The following is a 21,480-nucleotide window of genomic DNA, read 5'->3' as shown; positions in this document are numbered from 1 at the left end:
ACAGTTAGCAGTGACCATCATTTTACCAGAGAGGCGGATTAGCAGTCAAGAGCACAAACTTCCTTGCAGAGGGCACAAGTATTGTTCCCAGTATCCACGTCCAAAAGGAAAAAAAAAAAAAACCCTAGCCATCATAACCAGTAAGTGCGAAAAACTTGAGAGTATGGGTGATATTTATATATTAATTTCCAAATGAAAGCAACCAGGTCATAGTACCACCCAACATACTATAACTACATCAAGTATGATGGAAAACACTTATATATTTTTGGAATAGGTATTGGTATCCCTTGAGGAACACTTAGTTAAATAACATTTAACATAAGTTAAATATGATAAAAAAAAACCATTGATACTATTTCAATTTACATCACATTACATGATAAAAGAACCAGAGGAAAGATAGCACAAATACCTATGGGCTTTATGTATATATGCACAACATACTCTCTCTCTCCACAGGGTTTCTCTGTATAACAGCTTTGACTGTCCTGAAACTCACTCTGTAGACCAGGCTGGCCTCAAACTCAGAGATCTGCCTGTCTCTGCCTCCTGAGTGCTGGCCTTAAAGGTGTACGCCAACACCTCACAGCTGCACAAATTCTAAACAGAGTAGGACAGAAACATCACATCAAAAGTGTTTGCAGTTCACATGCTTTTCAGAGCCTCTGGAAACTTCTGTTGTAATCACATGGCTCTACTTCACAACCACTGTCCGGGACCTGTTCCTATCCTCTTTCCTCTGGGTCACACAGGTTCCTGGAGTCTTCTGCAAACAGGAAGCATTCCTACTGGGGAGTTTTACAAAGAAAGTACAGTTTCTAGGGGGATGTTTCACTAAGTTTAAAACTTTTGAGCCCAGCCTGAAATCTAGGTGCAAAATGCTGGCAAGTCCTCTGTAGGCATTGCCATGGTTTGAGAAAATTCCAGGGACTATATTCCCAAGGGCCTGGAGATCAGGCTGGTAACGGTTGACAGGTGGAGCTAGCCCATGTTTGGCAATCTGCAGATGCACTTGTTCCTAATATTCTAAATGAGGTGAAAAATAGGTAAGTCTACCACAGAGCAGTAATGTCCTTGCCTTCTACATATTACAATTAATGCTCAATAATACATTCTAAAAAGCAGATACAAATACCAATATGAGAGTTAAGAATGTAGAAAAAAATCATTTGAAATAATTAAAATCTAAACTAAAAAAAAATTAAAAAACACTAGGCATGATGGTATATGCCTTTAATCCCAGAATTTAGGAGGAAGAGGCAGGAAGATATCTGTGAGTTTGAAATCAGTATATATAGCAAATTGCAGGCCAGCAAAGGCTGTATACATAGTGCAACCCCATCATAAAAAAAAAAAAAAGTGCATGGCTCCAAAAAATTCTCCTCCTCCTTCTCTCTCCCTTCCAGAACAAACACACACCTACCATGCCTTCAGTACAGTTATCACCAGTTTTGTAGAGTTTATTTTCTTCTGTCCTTTGCACTTTAATATGTGGGTGAACTGAGATTAAAATATCCACAAATATAAATATATCCACAAAACATCCTTTTCCAAGTTAACAAAGAACAAGATTCACCCCCGAGCTACCTACCTGCCTACCACAGAAACTAAACTTAATCCTGGGGATGATAGCAGCAAACTGGGGGCATCATTGCCAAATCCACAATGCCATCTGGTGGCCTCTGGGAGAGTGACGTGGAGTCTGGCATTCTTGACAGCCTAAGACTTGGTTGCCACTAGAGACGTCAGCCAACTTTGTAGCACGTCTCAAAGCAGGAGTCAGATAATGGGTCTGCTTGAGGTTACAGTGGATCCCAGAGTTCAAATCAGCTGTGTTCACCAAATACTCAGACTTACAGACAGCAAGCCCACATTCCATATCATAAATATTTCCCTCTTATGAAAGAAATATTTTCCAAAGATGATTCATAAGCTCCAAGGAGCCACTCAAGAGCTAATAGCAGTCCTAAGAGGAAAGTGTATAGCTCTAAGTACCCACATTTAAAGAAAAAAAGAGAAAAGAAAATGATACAGCTTTAAAAGCTTTGGAAAAATTAGAACAATCCAAACTCAAAATCGTTAGATGAGGAGAAATACTTAAGGACAGAAATTCATGGATAGAAATAACAAAAACAAAATAAAGAATCAGTGAAATAAAGAGTTGTTTCTTTAAATAAACAAGAGCCGGACTGTGGTGGCACACGCCTTTAATCCCAGCACTTGGGAAACAGGCAGGCAGATCTCTGTGAGTTCAAAGCCAGCCTGATCTACAGAGCTAGTTCCAGGACAGACTCCAAAGCAATACAGAAAAACCCTGTCTTGAAAAACAAACCAAAACAAACAAACAAAACTACAGACAGCAGACCTAAATTAGTAAGATCAGAAATAAAAAGGGAAGACATTGTAATTAGACAACCCTGAGATTCAGTAAATCATAAGAACTTATCTTACAAATCTATATTCCACTAAATTTGAAAAATCTAAAGGAAATGGATAAAATCCTAGATGCATATGAACTACCAAAACCAAACCAAGGAGAAAAAGATAATTTAAATAGTCCTATAACCAGCGGTAGATTGGAGCAGTCATAAAAATCTTCCAGCTGAAGAAAAGCCCAGATTCCAACATGTTCACTACCATTTCATCTGCCCTTCACATGAGTCAATGCCATGCTGATACCAAAATCAGACAGAGACAACAAAAATAAAATTACAGACTGATGAACACAGATGCAAAAGTTCTCCACAAAACACTAACAAATGAATTAGAGATTACATCAAAAAAATCATTCACCACAATCAAACTGACATCATTAAAGAGAAGATTGAACATACATAAAGCAATAGATGTAATTCATACCACAAGTAGACTCAAGTACAGAAATGAAAGAGGTTTAGAAAGAGTCTTTGAAAATTCATGAAAACTTTGCTGGAGAATTTAGGGATACAGGGGACATAATTCTCAACATAATGAAGTCAATATACAAGACCACAACCAAAATCATGCTAAGGGCAGAAATACTTGAACCATTTTCACCAAGATAAGGAACAAGTCTTTCTCTATTCCTATTCAATATAGTGCTTGAAATCTCAGAACAGTAAGACAAGAAATAAAAATACGTATTTGTAGATGAAATAATTTTAATATGAGATGCCATCCACTCCAACAGAAAACTAGAGCAGATAAAACACTTTCAAAGTGTCAGTTTATGAATTTACCATATGAAAAAGCAGCAGCTCCTATATACAACTACAAACAGAAAAAGTGAGGGGAACAGCCCCATTCAGCACACACACACACTCAACCAGACACACATTCACCATCTTAGTTGGAATAAACTTAACCAAGGAAACAAAAAAACCTCTATAAAGACACTGAAGGAAGAAACTCAGGAAGAGATGGAGGGACTAATTGTCAAAATGGCCATCTTACACAAAACAACATACAGATGTGTGCCGGCTAGTCTCATGCCAACTTGACAAACTAGAGTCATCTGAAAGGTGAAAACCTTAATTGAGAAAATGCCTCCATGTAAGGCATTTTCCTAGTGACTGATGGGAAAGAAAGCTCAGCCCATTTGAGTGGGGCTGTCCCTGGGCTGGAGGTCCTAGGTTCTGTAAGAAAACAGGCTGAGGAAGTAGTTTGGAAAGAACAATGCCCAAATTCCAAAATATTGTCTATAAATATTTGTTTTCATTTAAATGGACTTGGTTATATAAAATAAAATAAAAAAAAAAAAAAAAAAAAAAAAAACAGGCTGAGCCAGTCAGTAGTGGTACATGCCTTTAATCTCAGCATTCTGGAGGCAGAGGCAGGCATATCTCTATCAGTTCCAGGCCAGCCTGATCTACAGAGCAAGTTCCAGGACAGCCAAAGCTACACAAAGAAGCCCTGTCTCAAAAAAAAAACCAAAAAGAACGAGAAAGCAGGCTAAGCAAGTCAGTAGGCAGCACCCCTCCATGGCTTCTGCATCAGCTCCTGCCTCCAGGACCTTGCCCTGTTTGAGTTCTGACTTCCTTCAGTGATGAACAGATGTGGAAGTATTAGCCAAACCCTTTCCTCCCCAACTTGCTTTCTGGTCAAAGTGTTTTGTTGCAGCAACAGAAACCCTAAGACACAGATGCAATACAATTTCAGTAAAAATTTTGGGACCATTCTTCAGAGACATAGAAAACAAACAAAAATTTTAAAAAAATTAAAATATAGCAGCACAAAAGACTAAAGATTGCCTAAACAACCCTGAACAAAAAGAATACTGTTAATGGCATCACCATACCTGATTTCAAGTTATACTACAAAGCCATAGTAATAAAAATGGCATGGTACTGGCACAAAATCAGACATCTAAATGAGTGGAATAAAGGACATAGCTATAAGTCCACGAATTTACAGCCACCTGGTTTCAACAATGATGGAAAAAAAAATACACATTAGAAAGATAATCCCTTTAGCAAAGGCTGCTGGGAAAACTGGACATCCACTTGTTGAAGTATGGGACTCAACCTTATCTCTCATCCTGCACAAAAAGCAACTACAAATGAATCAAACACCTTAACATAGAATCTGAAACTATTATAGAAACAAGTAGGACATATGGAGCTAGAGAGAAATGGTTCAGGAACTAAGATCACTGACTACACTACCAGAGGATGTGTTCAGTTCCCAGTACCCACAAAGCATCTCACAATCTGTGTAACTAAAGTTCTAGAAGATCAGATGTCTTCTGGCTTCCATGGCACACAGACATATGCAGGCAAAAACATTTACAAATGTAAAACTACAATTTTAAAAGTAGGGAGTACATGTCATCATACAGGCACAGCTAAAATTATGGTAGGGCTTGAGAAAATAAAAGGCTTCTGTACAACAAACAATAGAAGAGCAGCCCCCAAATAAAGGGGAACCCCTGAGAGCTACATATTTGGTAGAGGGTTATTATATAGAATACACAAACAACAACAACAAACCCACCAAGAAAACAGTGGGTAAACACCTGTCATATGGCAGACTTTTCCTTTGGAGGGGCTACTTACAAGTCTACTCACCCTAGATAGGGAATCTACAAGAGACCAAAGTATGGACACCACCAAAGCCCAACTTGGTGAACAAATACGTTTTATTGATGGTATTTACAGGAGTATGGGTGTATGGTTATAGGGGCAGAAATGACTCAAAGACAGCTGCATCACCAAAGTCCACTCCATCACCGATGACAGCTCACTAAACCTGAAGTATGATACACAGCCTGCAAGCACAGCACCTTAACAGTTTGTGGAGTGTCCTTTCCAGGTGCCTCAGTTGGTCTAAACCTTTTCTAGGAAGATCGGCTCATTTCTCCTTCCAAGCAACTGGTCTATAGTCTCAGAAGTATGCTTTGCAGCTTGTCTTGTCTGAGAGTAACTCTCAACAGTCTTTATTGTTTAATCTTGGAGGGAGGAACCTAGAGAATCTGGTCAGTTTCAGGGACTTCCTGTAGTTATTTTGACTTGTTTGCCTTCCACCTTAAAGCACTTACCTGCAGGATGAATGTTTCAGTTAAGGAAATTGCTACACACTACCCAAGTTCCATTCCCAGGGTCCACATAATGGAAGAACTTATTTATTGTCCTGATTTCTACATTTGCAGAATGACAAGTAAGAACACAAATTTAATTAATTTAAGAAAGAACCCATTTTTTAAAACTTTTGTTTATTGTCCACGGGTGTTTTGCTTGTATGTGTGTCCATCCACATGCATGCCTGCTGGCCACAGATCCCAGGGATTGATCCCCTGGGTCTAGAGTTACAGACGGTCAAGAGTTGTCATGTGAGCTGGGTGTTGGTGGTGCATGCCTTTGATCTCAGCACTCGGGAGACAGAGGCAGGCAGATCTCTGTGAGTTTGAGGCCAGCCTGGTCTACAGAGCTAGTTCCAGGTCAGGCTCCAAAGCAATACAGAGAAACCCTGTCTTGGGAAAAAAAAAAAAAAAAAAAGAAAAAAGAAAAAAAAAAAAAAAAAAAGAGTTGCCATGTGGGTGCTGAAAACTGAACTTGAGTCTCCTGGAAGAGCTGATAGTGTTCTTAACTGCTGAGTCATTGCTTCAGCCCAACATCCTAGTTTTTAAAAGGTGGTTATTGGCTGAATGGTGGTGGTATATGCCTTTAATCCCAACATTTGCATTTCTGTGAATTTGAAGCCAGCCTGGTGTACAAACTGAGTTCCAGGAAAGCCCCCGGCCAACACAGAAACCCTGTCTCCTTTTCTATTTTTCTAAGATTGAGGACCATCCATTAGAATTTAAAATAAAAATACAAGGACAGGCAAACTATAAATATCACAGCTGCCCATAGATGAGAATAGACAGTGGTGTGTGTGTGTGTGTGTGTCAATGGCACGACATGGATAGGGTTAGAAAATAAGGAAGTCCAAAGCACTGGGGAGTTAAAAAAGTCCTTAAGCTCTGGGCATACTCTGAAATAAAACAAAGAAAAAGGCATAATTACACCTTTCTGAACTGGGACTTAATAAGGTAGGCAGGCCCAACAGAGCATCATTGTGGCTGCTAGGGACTACACTGTGGAACATGGATTCCGGGAGGAGAACTGTATTATTGTGGGTGAATGTGCTGACTAGGTGTGTCCTTATCCAAGTCCCTGTCTTAAACAACTGGGATAACTTTTAAGGGGGGGGGGGGGAGAGTCCGTCTTGAAAAACAAACCAAGACACTATCACCCTAATCACATTTTTTTTCACATAAGCACATACATATAATGTAAATCTTAAATAAATAAACATACCCAGATTAGTAAAAGAAATTCTTAAACATTTTATTCTTCAAGTACATATACTTATGTGCACGTTAAGGAGAGAGAGCACTGTGTCCCCTGGAACTAGTTACATATGGGTGTTGGGAATCAAACTTAGGTCCTCTGTAAGAGCCATACTTTCTTAACTGATGAGTCATCTCTACAGCCACAAAGGAAGAAATTCTTCCCAATTTGTTATGCTTAGAGAAGACACACTGTAAGAAAATGAGTACTTTATGTTTCTTTTTAATAAAAACCAAACTTGTGCCACAGCTCCAATATGTGGCCCACAATTAGTCTTTCCGAAGGGGAACTGTCTCCTCCCTGATACCCTCTTTGGTCACGATGCAGATCCTGAGGGCATCGCCAGTGTACACGTCTCTCTCAGCTGCAGAAATAAAGACATCTTTCACCAGCCTCATCGCTCTGTCCAAAGTCAGGGGGACATGCTCCACATTCTGCATATTTTTGAAACCAACCTAGAGAGACAAAAACTCATATAAAGCACCATGTGAACCCAAGACGTAAGGAAGGCCCCAACCTCCCACAGCCCACTCCCCCCATGTCCCAGGATCTGTACTGAATGTATCAGGTCACATTAGCAAGTCTTTCAGACTAAAGATATTCTAGCCAGCTTAAACACAACAAAAATCTGGCTTTTCAACTTCTCAAAAGCACAAACACACTGAGGTAGACATAAACACTGTTTAAAAAAAAAAAAAAAAAAAAAAAATTCATAGTAAGGTGAAAGGGAGCTAAGACAGCCCCAAATGGCCAGCTTTATCAGAAGAACTTGGGCAGGGTATCAGGGAAGGGAAGACTTCAGCTGAGAAAATGCCTCCATCAGACTGTGTAAGCTGGCTGAACAACCATGGGAACAATCCAGTAAGCCACATCCTCCACAGCCTACGCTTCAGCTCCTGCCTGCAGGTTCTTGTGTTATAGAGTGTAAGTTGTTAAGCTGAAATAAATGCCTCACCAAGCTGCTTTTGGTCACGGTATTTTATAATGGCAGTAGAAACAAAACTAGAAGGCACTGAAATTGGAGAGCATCAAATATTCCTGACTAAAGTGTGGGATCAGACAGGAGACATTTCAGGAAAAAGCACAGGCTGGGTGTAGTACAGGAATCATGAGCAGCATGAATTAGATAATCTGCTTAGAGGATGAAAGAATTATAAGATAACCTAGTAAAAGCAGGTCTGAGTCGAGGAGGGATAAAAACAAAATTTTAGTTGGGAGATAGACTACAGCTCAGAAACAGGAAGGGTAATAAAGGAGACATTTATGTGACATCAGGTAAAGACAGCATGGAAACAAAACAAAACGTGACATTACTGCACAGAAGGAGTCTGCAAAGCCACGGGGCAGGTGGAGGCTACATGGCCCCAGAACAGAAAAGAGAAATGGTTTGGTAGGGAAACCAGTCAAGACCTTAGCAGCATCTCAGCACAGTAAAAAAGCTGGAGGCCACCACAGCTGCCTCTGCTGCTCAGGCAGAGGAACAGCATATTACCTGGTTGTCAAGCAGAGGCTGCAACATGGCACTTGCTGAACCTCCAGCCTTGAAGGAGTCTCTCTGGTAGGAGCCCACCGGATCAAAGCTATACACAGCTCCCTTTCCTTAAAGAAGAAATAGTACACACAACACTGAGAGGTAGTCAAAACAGGGTGGGGTGCTATCGACCTGGCTAAACTTTTGGCAAAGGTCAGAGTATGTTTACTGTTGTGCAGTGGAATGGGGTCAGACAAGAGGTTCACATCTTGATGTCCCAACACTGTGGCCAACTTGCCTACAAGTAAAGTCACTGGCAACCAATCTGATGGCCCTGGACAAGCAGGCCACTCAGACATATTGGGTAATGATCAAAATCTTCATACTATTTCTAACAAATAGCTTGCGTAGTTTCAGCATAGACCCAATAAACAAAAAAATATATATATATATTTTTTTACTGCGTGTGTCCCTTTAACTATCGAGTAAACATACTCTAACAATATACTCTAAAAACCATTTGTATTGGCTAGTTCTATGTCAACTTGACACAAGCTGGAGTCCCAGAGAGGAGGGAACCTCAATTGAGAAAATGCCTCCATAAGATTGGGCTAAAGGCAAGTCTGTAGGGCATCTTCTTAACAAGGGATTGATGCAGGAGGGCTCAGCCCTCTGTGGGTGGGGCCATCGCTGGGCTGGTGGTCCTGGGTTGTATAAGAAAACAAGTTGAGCAAGTTATGATGAACAAGCTAGTAAGCAGCACACCTCCATGTCTCTGTATCGGCTCCTGCCGCCCTGTTTACTGAGTTCTGTCCAGGCTTCCTTCAATAATAAAGTATTATCCAAATAAACCCTTTCCTACCAACTTGCTTTTTTTCAGCGAAGCAATAGAAACGCCGAGGACACCATATTTTAGGCTAGAGCAGGAGGGTAGTAAATTCATCGCCAGGCTTGGGTACAGGTTGAGAACCACCCCCTGCTGAACACCAGCAAACCCAATTTAATGGTAACAATTATTTATGTACTATTTAATAAATGAAGGGTTTCAGCAAAACAGAAAAGTTACCAGTTAAGAGCTTTATTTTTCCCAAAATGTTACAGCTTGTTTTGGATTACTAGAATGATAAGGGATAACTTCAAAAAAAAAAAAAAAAAGAAAAAGAAACTATTTTTAATTTATGTATCCACGTGAATATCCACATCATATGTGTCTGTGGAGGGCAAGAGTTTCCTTGGGTGTGGAGTCACAGGCAACTCTAAGCTGGCCAATGTGTGTGCTGGACTCCAAACTCAGGTCCTCTGGAAGAAAAGCAAGCACTCTAAATGCTAAAGCATCTCTCCAGCCCAAGCAACTCTTTTTGTTTTTTTTGGTAAGAGAAACACATTCAACACCTTAGCTATTTGGCCGAATATTTATAATTAATATTAAGCCTCTACGTAGTTACTTGGGAGTGTCTTATGGAACAGGAACTAATGTATATAAGAAACCAGTGATCCTTGCAGACTCCACTGAAATCAAACTATGTCTTTTGGAAAAACTATTTGCGTCACTATCTGTCGGAAGCAAACAAGCCCAAGCACAAGAATAATTTCATGTACAGAACAGGATTTATCCTAAAAAAAAAAAAAAAAAAAAAAAAAAAAAAATTGTAGACCAATACCCCCCCCCATCATCACCTTCACACCCACTAGCCAACTGTGTCAGAGTGAGGCTGAGTTCCCACTGGGAAAGACGCAGGCACTAGGGATAAGAACAAGAGCCAGGCTTGCTTGTGCTGCATACTTGTTTTCGTAGCCCACTTTACAAAGGCAATTTTTTTTACTCTTTAGCCACAACTCATATACCCTCCCCTTTTACTCCTACATCTTCTCATCCTGGATATTTTCTCTTTTTACTTAATCATAAATTCCCTTAACTTAGACAATCTCTAAAAATCTGTAGACCTTAACAGTACCCTACTTTCCCCTCCCAGCTACTTCACCCATTTTTTTTTCTTTTCAAAGTTGACCTAATACTTAATCCTTATCCTCACCTACCCTACTTCCTCCCACTCCTAATCTTAACTAAAATCCAACAAATATGCTGTATTCTACCCTCGGTTATTTATCCTCCAACTAAGGTCTCAGAGGACACCATTATTAACTGGCTGCTCTCCCAGTTTGTATTCTACTCAGGGAATGAGATGGCGATCACATGAGGGACCCAGAGCTCCTAGAAGGAATTGTTTTCTAAATAATAAACTACTGAACCCAAGCCCCACCTGAACATTGCAACTATTTCAACTGAAAGAATATAGCTGATAAACAAACAAAAATCACTAAATCATAATATAGTAACAAGAAACTAGAAAAACTAACACACACACATACACAAAAACATTAACCCTAGAGCAGTCACATCCAATCAGAGTGAGTTAGATTAAATACCAAACAGAAAATTAAAAATAATGGGTATGTTCAAAGGTACAAACAACTGAATAAAATAAGGAAGGGGCTGTGATTAGAGGCACAGCTCATCACTTGCTGCTCTAATTTGATTTCCAACACCCACATGGCGGCTGGATGAAATGGCTCAACTCCAGGCAGAAGCACACACATTTACGAAATAGAAAGCAGGACGTTACCTTCTTCGTCGAGGCCACCGATGATGTTGTAAACGTAGTAGGGGAAGAAGCGCCGTGAGTACAGGATGGTGGACAGCATTGCGGCAATCGCCCCTGTGGTCATGGCCTTGTTGTTGGAATGCTTGTACATCTTCACGGTTTGCAAGCATCAAAACAAAACAGGAGAGCAGAGTCAGAACCTGTCAAACTTCAGTGACAACCAGTACACAGTACAGACAGGCACTCCTTAGTGAGACACAAAAGCTCCCTTCCTAACCAGATATCATCTGAGGGGGTTATCATCCGTTGTGAAAGGGCAGTGGCCTTGCTTCTCAAGTGTCCACCTCAAGGGAAACAGTATTAAAAACATGACCACAGGGACTATAAAAAGATGGCTCAGCAGAGTAAGAGCACCCAGTGCTCTTGCAAAGACCTGGGTTTGTGTCCCAGCACCTACATGGCGGCTTACAATTGTTTATGAACAGTTCTAGGAGATCTGATACCATTTTTGACCTCCTTGAGTACCAGGCATGCTCATGGTATACATATGCATGTGTAGACCAAACAGCCATAAGATAAATGGAGAGGTTAAAAAAGATCTTAGGACACTAATACAGGAATGTCATAATCCTGATATACTAAACCCTTATAAACTTTAAATTATTCACAAAAATTATAAACATCAAATGGATTTTAAGTTCACAATTTTGTTGCTTTTTTTCACATGGTTTCTTGCCTTGGCTGTCCTGGAACTTGCTTTGTAGACCAGGATGGTCTCAACTCAGATATCCACCTGTCTCGCATCTCAAGAGTGCTGGGATGAAAGGCCTGTGCCACCATGCCTGGCTAAGCTCACCAATTTTTGTTAGTCACATAGCAAGCATTATCTAAAGCAAAGCCTACCTACTGTAGATCAAGGGGAAAACACTGAACAATCACAAATAAGCCATATAACAAAAAGCAGAACATAACAATGAATTTCTAAGATAAGTTATAGTAAAATATGAATTAAAAGGCAAGGTATATTTGCTAATGGAAGTTTCTGAAGCTTTCAATACTAGATGTTCTAAAGCATACAGTAAAATAATGTCTACACAGTCACACAGCAAATGTAAATTAAGTAAATGTTTTCTGACTGTGATCTCAAGTAGGCAACGGAGGCTGTGGTCACTCCTAACATGTTTCTATCACATCATCCCTGCCAGATGACGGGCCGCCACCCTTCATCAATGCTCCAGGGATCGATTACTTTTCCTTTTCTTATGCTGCCTACTAGTATGGAAAGGTGTGAAGAAGGAAAGGTCAGCAGACAGTTCCGAATCATGTTCTTGTCTATAGGCTGCCTAGGCTATCTTCTGCCACAGCTAGACTTGATACACTTTAGAAGGAGAAGCTTTAGAAGAGCTGCCGCCAGAAGGTAGGCAATCCTGACAAGGTAGAGGTTTAAACAAGCTGCAGTTTCCTGTTATTTGTGTAACCGCAACAGCCAGTGGTGGCATTGTTTTATTTCTAGGATATGCTAACTTCACCTGTTAACTTGCTATCTCTCTCTCTAATGCAGCAGTCATACCGAGGCCCAGAAGAATCTTATGAACTGTTGTAAGAGGGTAGGCATGTACAAAAGCACCTACCTTTAATCTTGCTTCAATTATCTTTGTCAGAGTGAGACAATCCCCATGAAAACCACTGCAGCCAATGACTGTTTTGTCTGTTCTATAAAAAGCCAGTTTCAGGAAAATTAGTTGATAAAACAGGGCTCACAAATTAACAACTAGCCACCTCCTTTGCAGCAACATATCCTTACACCAAGTCAATTTTACTATTAATAATGGGCTAAAGAAAATAAGGGTGACTATTTTACAATCTAGGGGTGGGAAAGAAAGGTGAAGCATGATGTTAGTCCAAGGAGCTTCATAAATCTGACTACTTCTACAGAATAAAATAAAAAGAAAAGAAAAAAATGAAGCTACAAATATTTGAACATATGACTAAAGTCTAATTCTAATCTCCTTACGGAAGAACAGTCAATAAGATAGATAAACTGGTAGCTGGGAACTGGGAGGACAAGACGAAGTTCACGGCTTCACATACCTGGGACTGGAACATGGCAAGGCTGCCTTCCTTATTTTCTACTCCACATCACCTTAAACGCCTATGCAAAGAATCCAAGCCTTGTTCGGTACATTCCTACCCCAAGTTTAACAGTTCTGTGATTAGCCATCACCTTCCCAACTGCCACCACAAAGGCAGTGAAATGTCTCTCTAGAAATATTTACTTATGGACTACAAAGAGGATCAATGGATGGCACTGGCTGTTCTTCCAGAGGGCCTGGCTGGGTTAAATCCAGAGTATCCATATGGCAGCTAATAACCAACTATAACTCTAGTTCTAGGGGATTTGATGCCCTCCTTCTTCTGGCTTCTGTGGACACTGCACACACATGGTGTGCAGACATACATACAGACAAAACACATACACACATAAAATAAATCTTAGAAAGACTGATTTACTTACAGTTTGTAACATTTGGGGCTATCTCGAGTATGAATTGAAAAACCTTCACTCAACCGGGTGTCTGAAGCAACAATGGAAAAATCTTCTCCAGCAATTGCCAATACAGTACTGATGAATTTAAAACAAACAAACAAACAAACAAACATTAATTCTTCAGGATAACAACTCTCTCCCTTCAAATACTTAAACTTCAGTCGGTCATGGAGCAGGTTTGTGTATGTATAATGTCTTCCCAGGAAAAGTCTGTCACACAACAGTCAAAAAAGCAAGCTTTTCTTTTTCTTTCTATATGATTTCTGATGACTTACTACTGAAGAACCCCAGAGCAAGACCACAAAAGAACCTAGATCCTAATGATGTTTTCCCCGGTAAGTGACTAACAGTAACTATCTCCTATTGTGGTGTTATAAGACTATAAAGGAGCTGGCAACTATAAAATCCGCCTGACGCTTGCCTGCTGTGCGACTGCTCTTCTAGAGAGTGAACCCTCACTGTGGCATACGGTGGGGATGTCCTTTGTGATGACTAAACACCTGAGCACTGCTACTCAAGGGAGAGGCCTATTCATGCCACTTTGGATAAATTCTTCATGTTCAAGTTGATGGTAATAACAGTATCTGTTGTGTTACATAATTCACATTAAAGTACCTAGCATAGTTCCTTCTAGGAAATAAACACCCAGGAAACATTTACTGAAATGAGTTCTAAAGATCCAAAGCATTCCCCAAACCACAAACAGCAATAGAAGGAGAAAGACATTACAATAGTCCACTTAACTGAGGTGGCCCTCTGTGTAACTGGAGACACACATGCTGTGATGAACCGTTACAGAAGATCCCAAGTACCAAGCTAGATCTTAGAATTTTAGCCAGGAGTGCCAAGCTAGATTTTAGAATTTTAGCAAGGAGTCCCGAAGGTTAGTCAGACAAGAATGAGAAAAGTTCCATTTGCAATGTGAGGTTTTCAGACAACTCTGGCACTAATACAGTATGTGAAATGGGTTATATATACTGTTCCAATAAGAGTGGCATAGCAGCCAGGGGGCAGAAAAATGCCAACACATCGCCAAGTATGCAACCAAGTTTTTATAACTACCTAAATGTGTTTGGTGGGAAAAATAACTACAATGCCCTGACTTTAAACTTTGATAAGCAGAGTGATGACATAATCCCTTTAAGGATCAGAAGGTGACTGAAAGGAATAATCACCCTGCTTGTTTTGTTTACCAACATGAGTTCTGGTGAAAACAGAAAATGCACTTAGAAATTTTTTCCCAAAGAAGCCAGAATCTGGGGGCCTTTGAGAAATAAAGTTATAAAATCACACTTGGGAATTATGCTCCCAGAGATGAGGCACGTAAAAGTCTTTGACAAAATCTGGAAGCTACAAAAAGAAATTAACATTTTGTAGAACCACAGGCTGCTTGTCCAGCTAGTTGCAATATATGCTAAAAGGAACAATAACAACAGAAAGAGCTGTAAGTAACTATGCAGAAAGCTATGGATTAAGAGGAACTGCAGGAGGTTAAAAGGTGAATAGTGAGTACTGCACTCAGAACAAACCTTACAATGTAAGTACTTAGTGTCCACAGGCAGAGTAAGAAGCACACTGGAAAACGAAAGTTATAGGTTTAAAACCAGTCCTAATTCACACAAGCTGTTTAAATGCCAAGAGCCAAGGTCTAACACTATGAAATAAATAGTCCCTTAGCTGCTTGCAGCTTACAAAAGTATAACTACCTTGAGTCTCCTTCAACCTGTTTATTATTAGCTCAAGAAACTGAAAGGAACCCACATAGCACACATTCCCATTTGTTCTTCAAATGGCACAGCCAAGGCTAAAATCAGTATTTCATAAAGACATAGTTAATCTTTCTTCTTTTCTTTTTCGAGACAAGGTTTCTCCTTATAGCCATGGAACTTGCTCTGCAGACCAGACTGGCCTTTGCCTCCTGAGTGCTGGTATTATCCCAGCTGTTTTGTTCTCTCTCTCTCTCCCCCCCCCCCCCCCCCCCCGTCTTTTTCCAGACAGGGTTTTTTCTGTGGAACAGTCCTAGCTGTCCTGGAACTCACTCTGTACACCAGGTTGGCTGGCCTCGAACTCAGAGATCCTCCTGCGTCTGCCTCCCGAGTGCTGGGATTAAAGTCGTGTGCCACCACCGCCTGGCTGCTTTTCTTAACAAGCCACATTAATTGGTTGTTTCAATGTATAAAATTTGATAAAGACTATATCCCTGTATTGCCAAAGGTCCTAACTTCGAAGGAAAAACATCCCTTCGAACAAATCGGATAATTTAAATGCACATGCAATGTCAGAGTAAGCACACACACGCGCACACACACACACACACACACACACACACACACACACACACGCAGTGCCAACCGTCTAAGGCCAGGGGGTGGGGGGTAGGGGGTACAGCTCAGTAGAACCTGTAGAACCTGCCCAGTAGAACAAAACAACCTCTACTTCATCCCCGAACTTTAAAATAGGAAAAAAAAATTAAAAAGTCGGTGATCTACAAAACCAAGTAACCGATGCTATTTTCTATTTTCTGTGTGATGTAATAAATGATCAGAAGGCTCAGCGACATTAACAGCTACGCGTCTAACAACCACGACAAATCAATGATGACAAGGACGTCGCCCCTCGCCCGCTGCCTCGCTCTGGATACGTGTTCGAGCCCCCACGAAACGACAGCCCACGGGGCAGAGGGCTCAGGTGGGAGCCCGCCCATGCGGGAGCATGCATCACCGGGGGCGTTCGCGCACCACCGCTCTGTGCACCCGGACAGAGCATGCACCCCCGCCATGCCCACACCCGCCCGCTCGACCGACGCGAGCGCAGCCGCCCCGAGCTTTTACCCTCCGTTGAAGGCATAAGGCGAGAACCGCATCTGTACAGGGCCGGCAGAGCCGTGAGGCCTCATCCCCAGCTCCCGCTCGGGATCCCCGTAAGCAGCGGTGGAAAGCATCGCGCCCAACTCCTGCTGTCTCACGGCAAAATGGCCGCCGGGGCAGGTCCACTTCCGCCCCACGCCACGCCCACGCACGTCACGCCCACGTCACGTCACGCCCACCGGGCTCCTCTAGCCCGCGCTCGTCGTTGCTCTCGGAGGTCTAAGCCTCTGTCCCGCCACATATCCTGCCAGGGTTCACCAAGTCCAACCCCAAGAAAACATTCGGACTCGCTCGTGGCGAATCAGAAGTCACAAGTCTGGCCATACCAAAAGTCTAAGCCAATCGCAGAGCAGTCACACTGGTGAAGGGGCGCCGCCTTTGAGAAGAAGGATCAGCAGCTTCTGCTGTGTTCGATCAAGGCCTGGAGGTCAGTCAAGATGCATGATCAGCTCGTGTGGTGTGTGTGCAGGCAGCCACGCGACCCAGGAAGAGATCCTGATGGTTAGTATTAACTTGACGGAATCTAGAATCACCTAGTGAAAACGCGTGGGCATGTTTATCCAGGTTATTTTATGACGGTGCGGCTGAGAAAGGAAGACCCTACCTAAATATAAGTTGCACCATCTCATTGCCTGGCTTCCTGAACAAGAAAAAGGAAGAAAGAAAAGAAAGGAAGGAAGGAAGGAAGGAAGGAAGAAAGGAAGAAAGGAAGAAAGGAAGAAAGGCAAGCAAACTAACATTCATCTGATCTGCTGATGCGATGTGAATTCTCCCTTCTCCCAGTTGTCAAGCTCCCCCCCACCCCCGTGCTGGACTGTACGCCCTCAAGATGCAAGCCAAAATGAACCCACCTCCCCTTAACTTGCCTCTTTTCAGGCCTTTGTTAAGTTTTCTTAGTTTCTTAAGTCTTACGAGGTTCACTGTCCTTCCAGGAATGTTTCATCTAGGAGAAAATAGCTAAACAATACTATTGAACTTACTAGGATCCATGCATAGGTCAACACCCTAAACATATTAGCACATGCAGGTACTGTCCACCAGAAACACACACACACACACACACACACACACACACACACACACATCCCTAACCTAAAGGAACTCGTGGTGCAAAGTGCAAGGGAAAGGAAGTAAGCAGAACTTCCTTTCTGCCCAGATGGACCATGGAAAGAAGAAATCAAGATATGTTGGAATTCAATCAAGCATTAAGAAGCAGCCTAAGAAACAACTGGTGTTTTCTTGGAACAGCCCAGAAGACAGCAGGTAGCAGCAGAGCTCTTAAAATGTAAATGAATTTGTGACTCAGCGTCGCCTGTTTTGTTCTCCTTATTTAGACACAAGTCAAAACTTTCACCGAGAACATGATGAGGGAGTATCTGCTTACTATTCGCGTTATTGATATCACAAATTTCTAGGAGGCAGAGCTACTTATATCATTCAACGTTATGGTAGACGTTGTGAGCTCGTCGAGGGTAACACTGAGTGTAAAGACATATTGGACTGGCGGGGCGTGGTAGCCCGTGCCCTTAATTAATCCCTGCACTCGACGGCAGAGGCCAGGGGAAGGGAGGGAAGGGAGGCAGAGGCGGGACGATCTCCGAGTTCGAGGCCAGCCTGTTCTCCAGTGTGAGTCCCAGGACAGCCAGGCCTGCCTGTGTACCAAGAGAAAAACCCTTTTTTTCAAAACAACAACAATAAAAAGATCCATGTTAGACTGAGGATGTAGCTCAGTGATAGAACGCTTGCTTGAGCTTCTTCCCTAACGCACAGCCTCAACTGTTAACGCTACACACCGCACTTTGCAGCCTCTAACGCGGGGAGGGAGGGAGGGGAGGAAGGCCCGCCCCGGAACTGCCGGGTAGCCCCGCCCCTTAGTTTCCTTTGCGAGGGACCCGCCGCCAGTCAAGAGCGCAACTGGCGGAAGTGACGGCATCAGATGTGCGTCGGGCTCCGGCGGGGTCGAGTCCCGGTAGCGGCGGCGGGTGTGTGCTGGCGGTTTGGCTAGGTTTCTGCGGTCGCGTCATTTTCTCCGCAGCGCCCCCAGGTAACGGTCGTTCAGCCTCTCCTGGGGGTGTGAGGGCCTCGGCCAAGGCGACCTCCGCAGCGGGTTCCCCCGGGGGCGTCGGGCGCGCGGGCCCCGGCGGGGAACGGTCCTCGGCGCGTGCAGCGGCGGCTGGGCGAGCGGGCGAGCGAGGGAGCACCAGTCGCCCGCCGGGGCCGCGGCTTCGGCGGGGTCTTCAAACCCGGAGCCGAGGGCGAGAGTCTCGGAGGGGCTGGCACCGGGCAGCGCCGCGCACCCCGGCTGGTCCCCCCACCTCACCCCCGGTTAGAGTCAGAAGACAGTTAGTTGTACCCGGGCCTGGGGCTGCTGCTCGTTCTGTCCCTCCCGCCCGAGTAAGGACAGTTTTGTTAGGAAGGAGACTTGAACGTCTCGTCGGAAGCCCGAGGTCCAAGCACAGTTAGGGATCGACGTATAAGCACGAGCTACTCTCGGTTTACACGCTCTCCGCGCCTCAAGGCTCAGGTTAGCGTGTGGTTTCCCAAAAACTCTGGGTAGCCGGACTGGGTTAGGTAGACGCATGAAGGCTGCACAGTGCTTTCTCAAATAATCCGATTTGATGGCTCCGTTTCCAAAAGGCGAAGACCCTGAAAGACAGCCTAAGAATGAGCTAGTGTACTGATTGTTTCGATCTTGTGATACACGTCAGGGAAGATGGTTTTAATATCGTATGCAGGTGTGAGATGACCGCTGCATAGCATCCTACAAATTTCGGTCGTCTTATATACCCACAAAATGATCTGGGTAAATCTCCGGTAATACTCTGATCATTAAATCCAACCGTCATTATCTTTTTGGCTCAACTGAAGCAGTAACCTCTGAAATTTTCTCAGATTTATCGTCTCTTGACAAAGGAGATAATGAAACTGTACTTTAAAATCCCATTGCCAGGTGGGCAGTGGTGGCCTATGCCTTTAATACCAGCACTCAAGAGAAAGAGTCAGGCACATCTCTGTGAGTTCGAGGCCAGCCTGGTCTACAAAGCCACCGGAGAAACCGTGTCTAGAAGGGAAAACAAAACAAAACAAACAAACAAACAAACAAACAAAAACATTGCCCATGTAATAACATCTTTCGATCCGAATTATGTAACCCTCCTATAGTTTTGTCATCTCTTGTAGTAACTTTCTTTAAGCCTGTCACATACTGTATACTCTATTTATTAATTGTTGTCTTCCTTTCACTTTGTGTGTGTGTGCTGATTTGTACATTTTTGTTCCTCTTGCTAGACCTGTGTTAAATTGCTCCTGCCTTTTGAAAGATCTGGCCTCTCAAAAGGGTATGTAACTTTAGTATTTTCTTAATTTTTTAAAAAGATGTATGTATGTGAATGTTTACCTGTATGTTTGTTTGTGTACCACATACATGCCTGGGGCCCACGGAAGACAGAAGAGCACTGGGTTAACTGGGCTGGATTTACAGCTAGTTGTGAGCAGCCATGTGGGTGCTAGGAATCAAACCTAGGTCTTCTGAAAAGCAACAGTGCTCTTAACTGCTGAGCCTCTCCAGCCCCTTGGTTATGTACTGCCTGCCAGGCCTAGCTGCAGTCATAGTTGCAAAGATTTGAAGACATGCATTCTGGTTTCAGCTTTCTTGCATCTTGCCTTACTTAGTAAATACTTACGATTTTAATGCTTGCTAAGTTTTGTGCAGTTACTTTTGTTGTTTTTTTTTTTTTTTATTGATAAGGACTATATCCTCTTTATCTTTGTATCTGGAGCACTTCTGTTGTAGAATAATAAAAACATTTTCTGATATCAGAAAATGTAATTTTCTTGTAACTTTAGTATCTCTTATATATCTAGTATCTCTCAGAAACAGGCATCTCATTTTTTTCTCCTTAATATTTGTTTGTTTGTTATGTGTACAGTGTTCTGCCTGCATGTATCCCTGCAGGCCAGAAGAGGGTACCAGATCTCATTACAGATGCTTGTTAGCCATCATGTTGCTGGGACTTGAACTCAGGACCTCTAGAAGAACAGGCAGTGCTTTTGACCCCTGAGCCATCTCTCTAGCCCATCTCTTCATTTTTTTTTTTTTTTTTTTTTTTCCCCCAATAGTGAGTTTAAGCTGGGCAGTGATGGCTCTGCCTTTAGTTCCAGCACTTGAGAGGCAGAGGCAGGTGGATCTCAGTGAGTTCAAGGCCAGCCTGGTATACAAAGTAAGTTCCAGGACAGCCCTAACTACTACACAGAGAAACTCTTGTCTTGAAAAACCAAAAGGAAAAAAGCATTTCTCAATATTGAGTTTATAGTAATGTCTTTTGGGTTCTGTGTCCTCTCAAAGTGAGTATGAAATCCTTTCACTGATACAGCTAACATGAGAAGGCCTGTACCAGCATATACCACACTCACTACCATTACAAATTAAAAAAAAAAAATCAAACAAAAAAATCCCTTTGCATAATCTCTTATTCCATATTCATATGCATATCTATAGCCACTAAAGTGATGTTATGAAACCCAGTTCCAGGCATAGTTTTCATTAGTGTGTTCTAAGGAGTTAAGAATAAATATTGTATTTATAAAATTAATGTATCATTTATTGTTTAATCTGTCTTTAATTAAAATTAGAACACAAAGATGATTACTTAGGGCATATTGTGTCCAGTTCAATATTTATGGCACTTAATGCATGAGACATTGTGAAGGACATAAAACTGAGCAGAATATTTAAAAGTCAGCATTGACCTAATAGTGCTGTAAAACCCTGCCTAAGAAGTGTTCTCTGATAGTACAATTTGCTTAGGAATTAGTTTTCCCTAGCTGTTCCTCCATACCAAAAACAAGTCCTTTGCTGGGAAGGGCTGGTCCCTGATTCTGGCTCTTAAGAAAGATGGCTCAGAGGTTAAAAGCACTGCCTGCTCTTCCAGAGAACCCAGGTTGGGTCATCTCTCCAGCCCTACAATTTAATCTTAATATAAACATTTAGTATCATTTAATTTCACAAAACGCATACAGGTTCCAGAGTTACAAGCTTATAAGTTGTATATACAAAGACCCATATCAGTTACATATATACGGCCCATGGTGGCTTAACAACTATCTGTTAACTGCAGTTCTGGCCTCTGCTGACACCAGGCATGTAAGCAATACACAGGCGTACATGCAGACAAACTAC

The 21,480-nt window shown here is 42.3% G+C and overlaps 2 protein-coding genes across 2 annotated transcripts in view; one reads left to right on the top strand and one right to left on the bottom strand.

The window, feature by feature from the left end:
* The window catches only part of Fam120b (family with sequence similarity 120B), a 417,663-nt gene that overhangs the window by 41,736 nt on the left and 354,447 nt on the right, over window positions 1–21,480 (top strand). The gene's annotated exons all lie outside the window — the stretch shown is intronic.
* Window positions 6,789–16,434, bottom strand: Psmb1 (proteasome 20S subunit beta 1). Its single transcript, XM_051206108.1, has 6 exons — window positions 16,266–16,434; window positions 13,402–13,509; window positions 12,518–12,599; window positions 10,908–11,037; window positions 8,305–8,411; window positions 6,789–7,267 (listed from the first exon to the last, which is right to left on the bottom strand). The coding sequence occupies exons 1-6, from the start codon at window positions 16,373–16,375 to the stop codon at window positions 7,082–7,084; spliced, it is 723 nt and encodes a 240-aa protein (XP_051062065.1). The 5' UTR covers window positions 16,376–16,434; the 3' UTR covers window positions 6,789–7,081.

Source organism: Phodopus roborovskii, unplaced genomic scaffold (genome assembly GCF_943737965.1).
Source record: "Phodopus roborovskii unplaced genomic scaffold, PHOROB, whole genome shotgun sequence".
Lineage (NCBI taxonomy): Eukaryota > Metazoa > Chordata > Mammalia > Rodentia > Cricetidae > Phodopus > Phodopus roborovskii.
Note: the sequence above shows the minus strand (reverse complement) of the source record. Positions and strands in the feature narration are given on the sequence as shown.

Bases quoted from the DNA above. Each gene is read 5' to 3' on its own strand.
- Psmb1 (XM_051206108.1), bottom strand. From the start codon at position 16,375: ATGCTTTCCACCGCTGCTTACGGGGATCCCGAGCGGGAGCTGGGGATG. The intron at 12,600-13,401 runs GTAAGTAAATCA...GGCTTTTTATAG, and splicing joins AGCCCCAAATGTTACAAACT to AACAGACAAAACAGTCATTG. The intron at 11,038-12,517 runs GTAGGTGCTTTT...CAAACCGTGAAG, and splicing joins TAATTGAAGCAAGATTAAAG to ATGTACAAGCATTCCAACAA.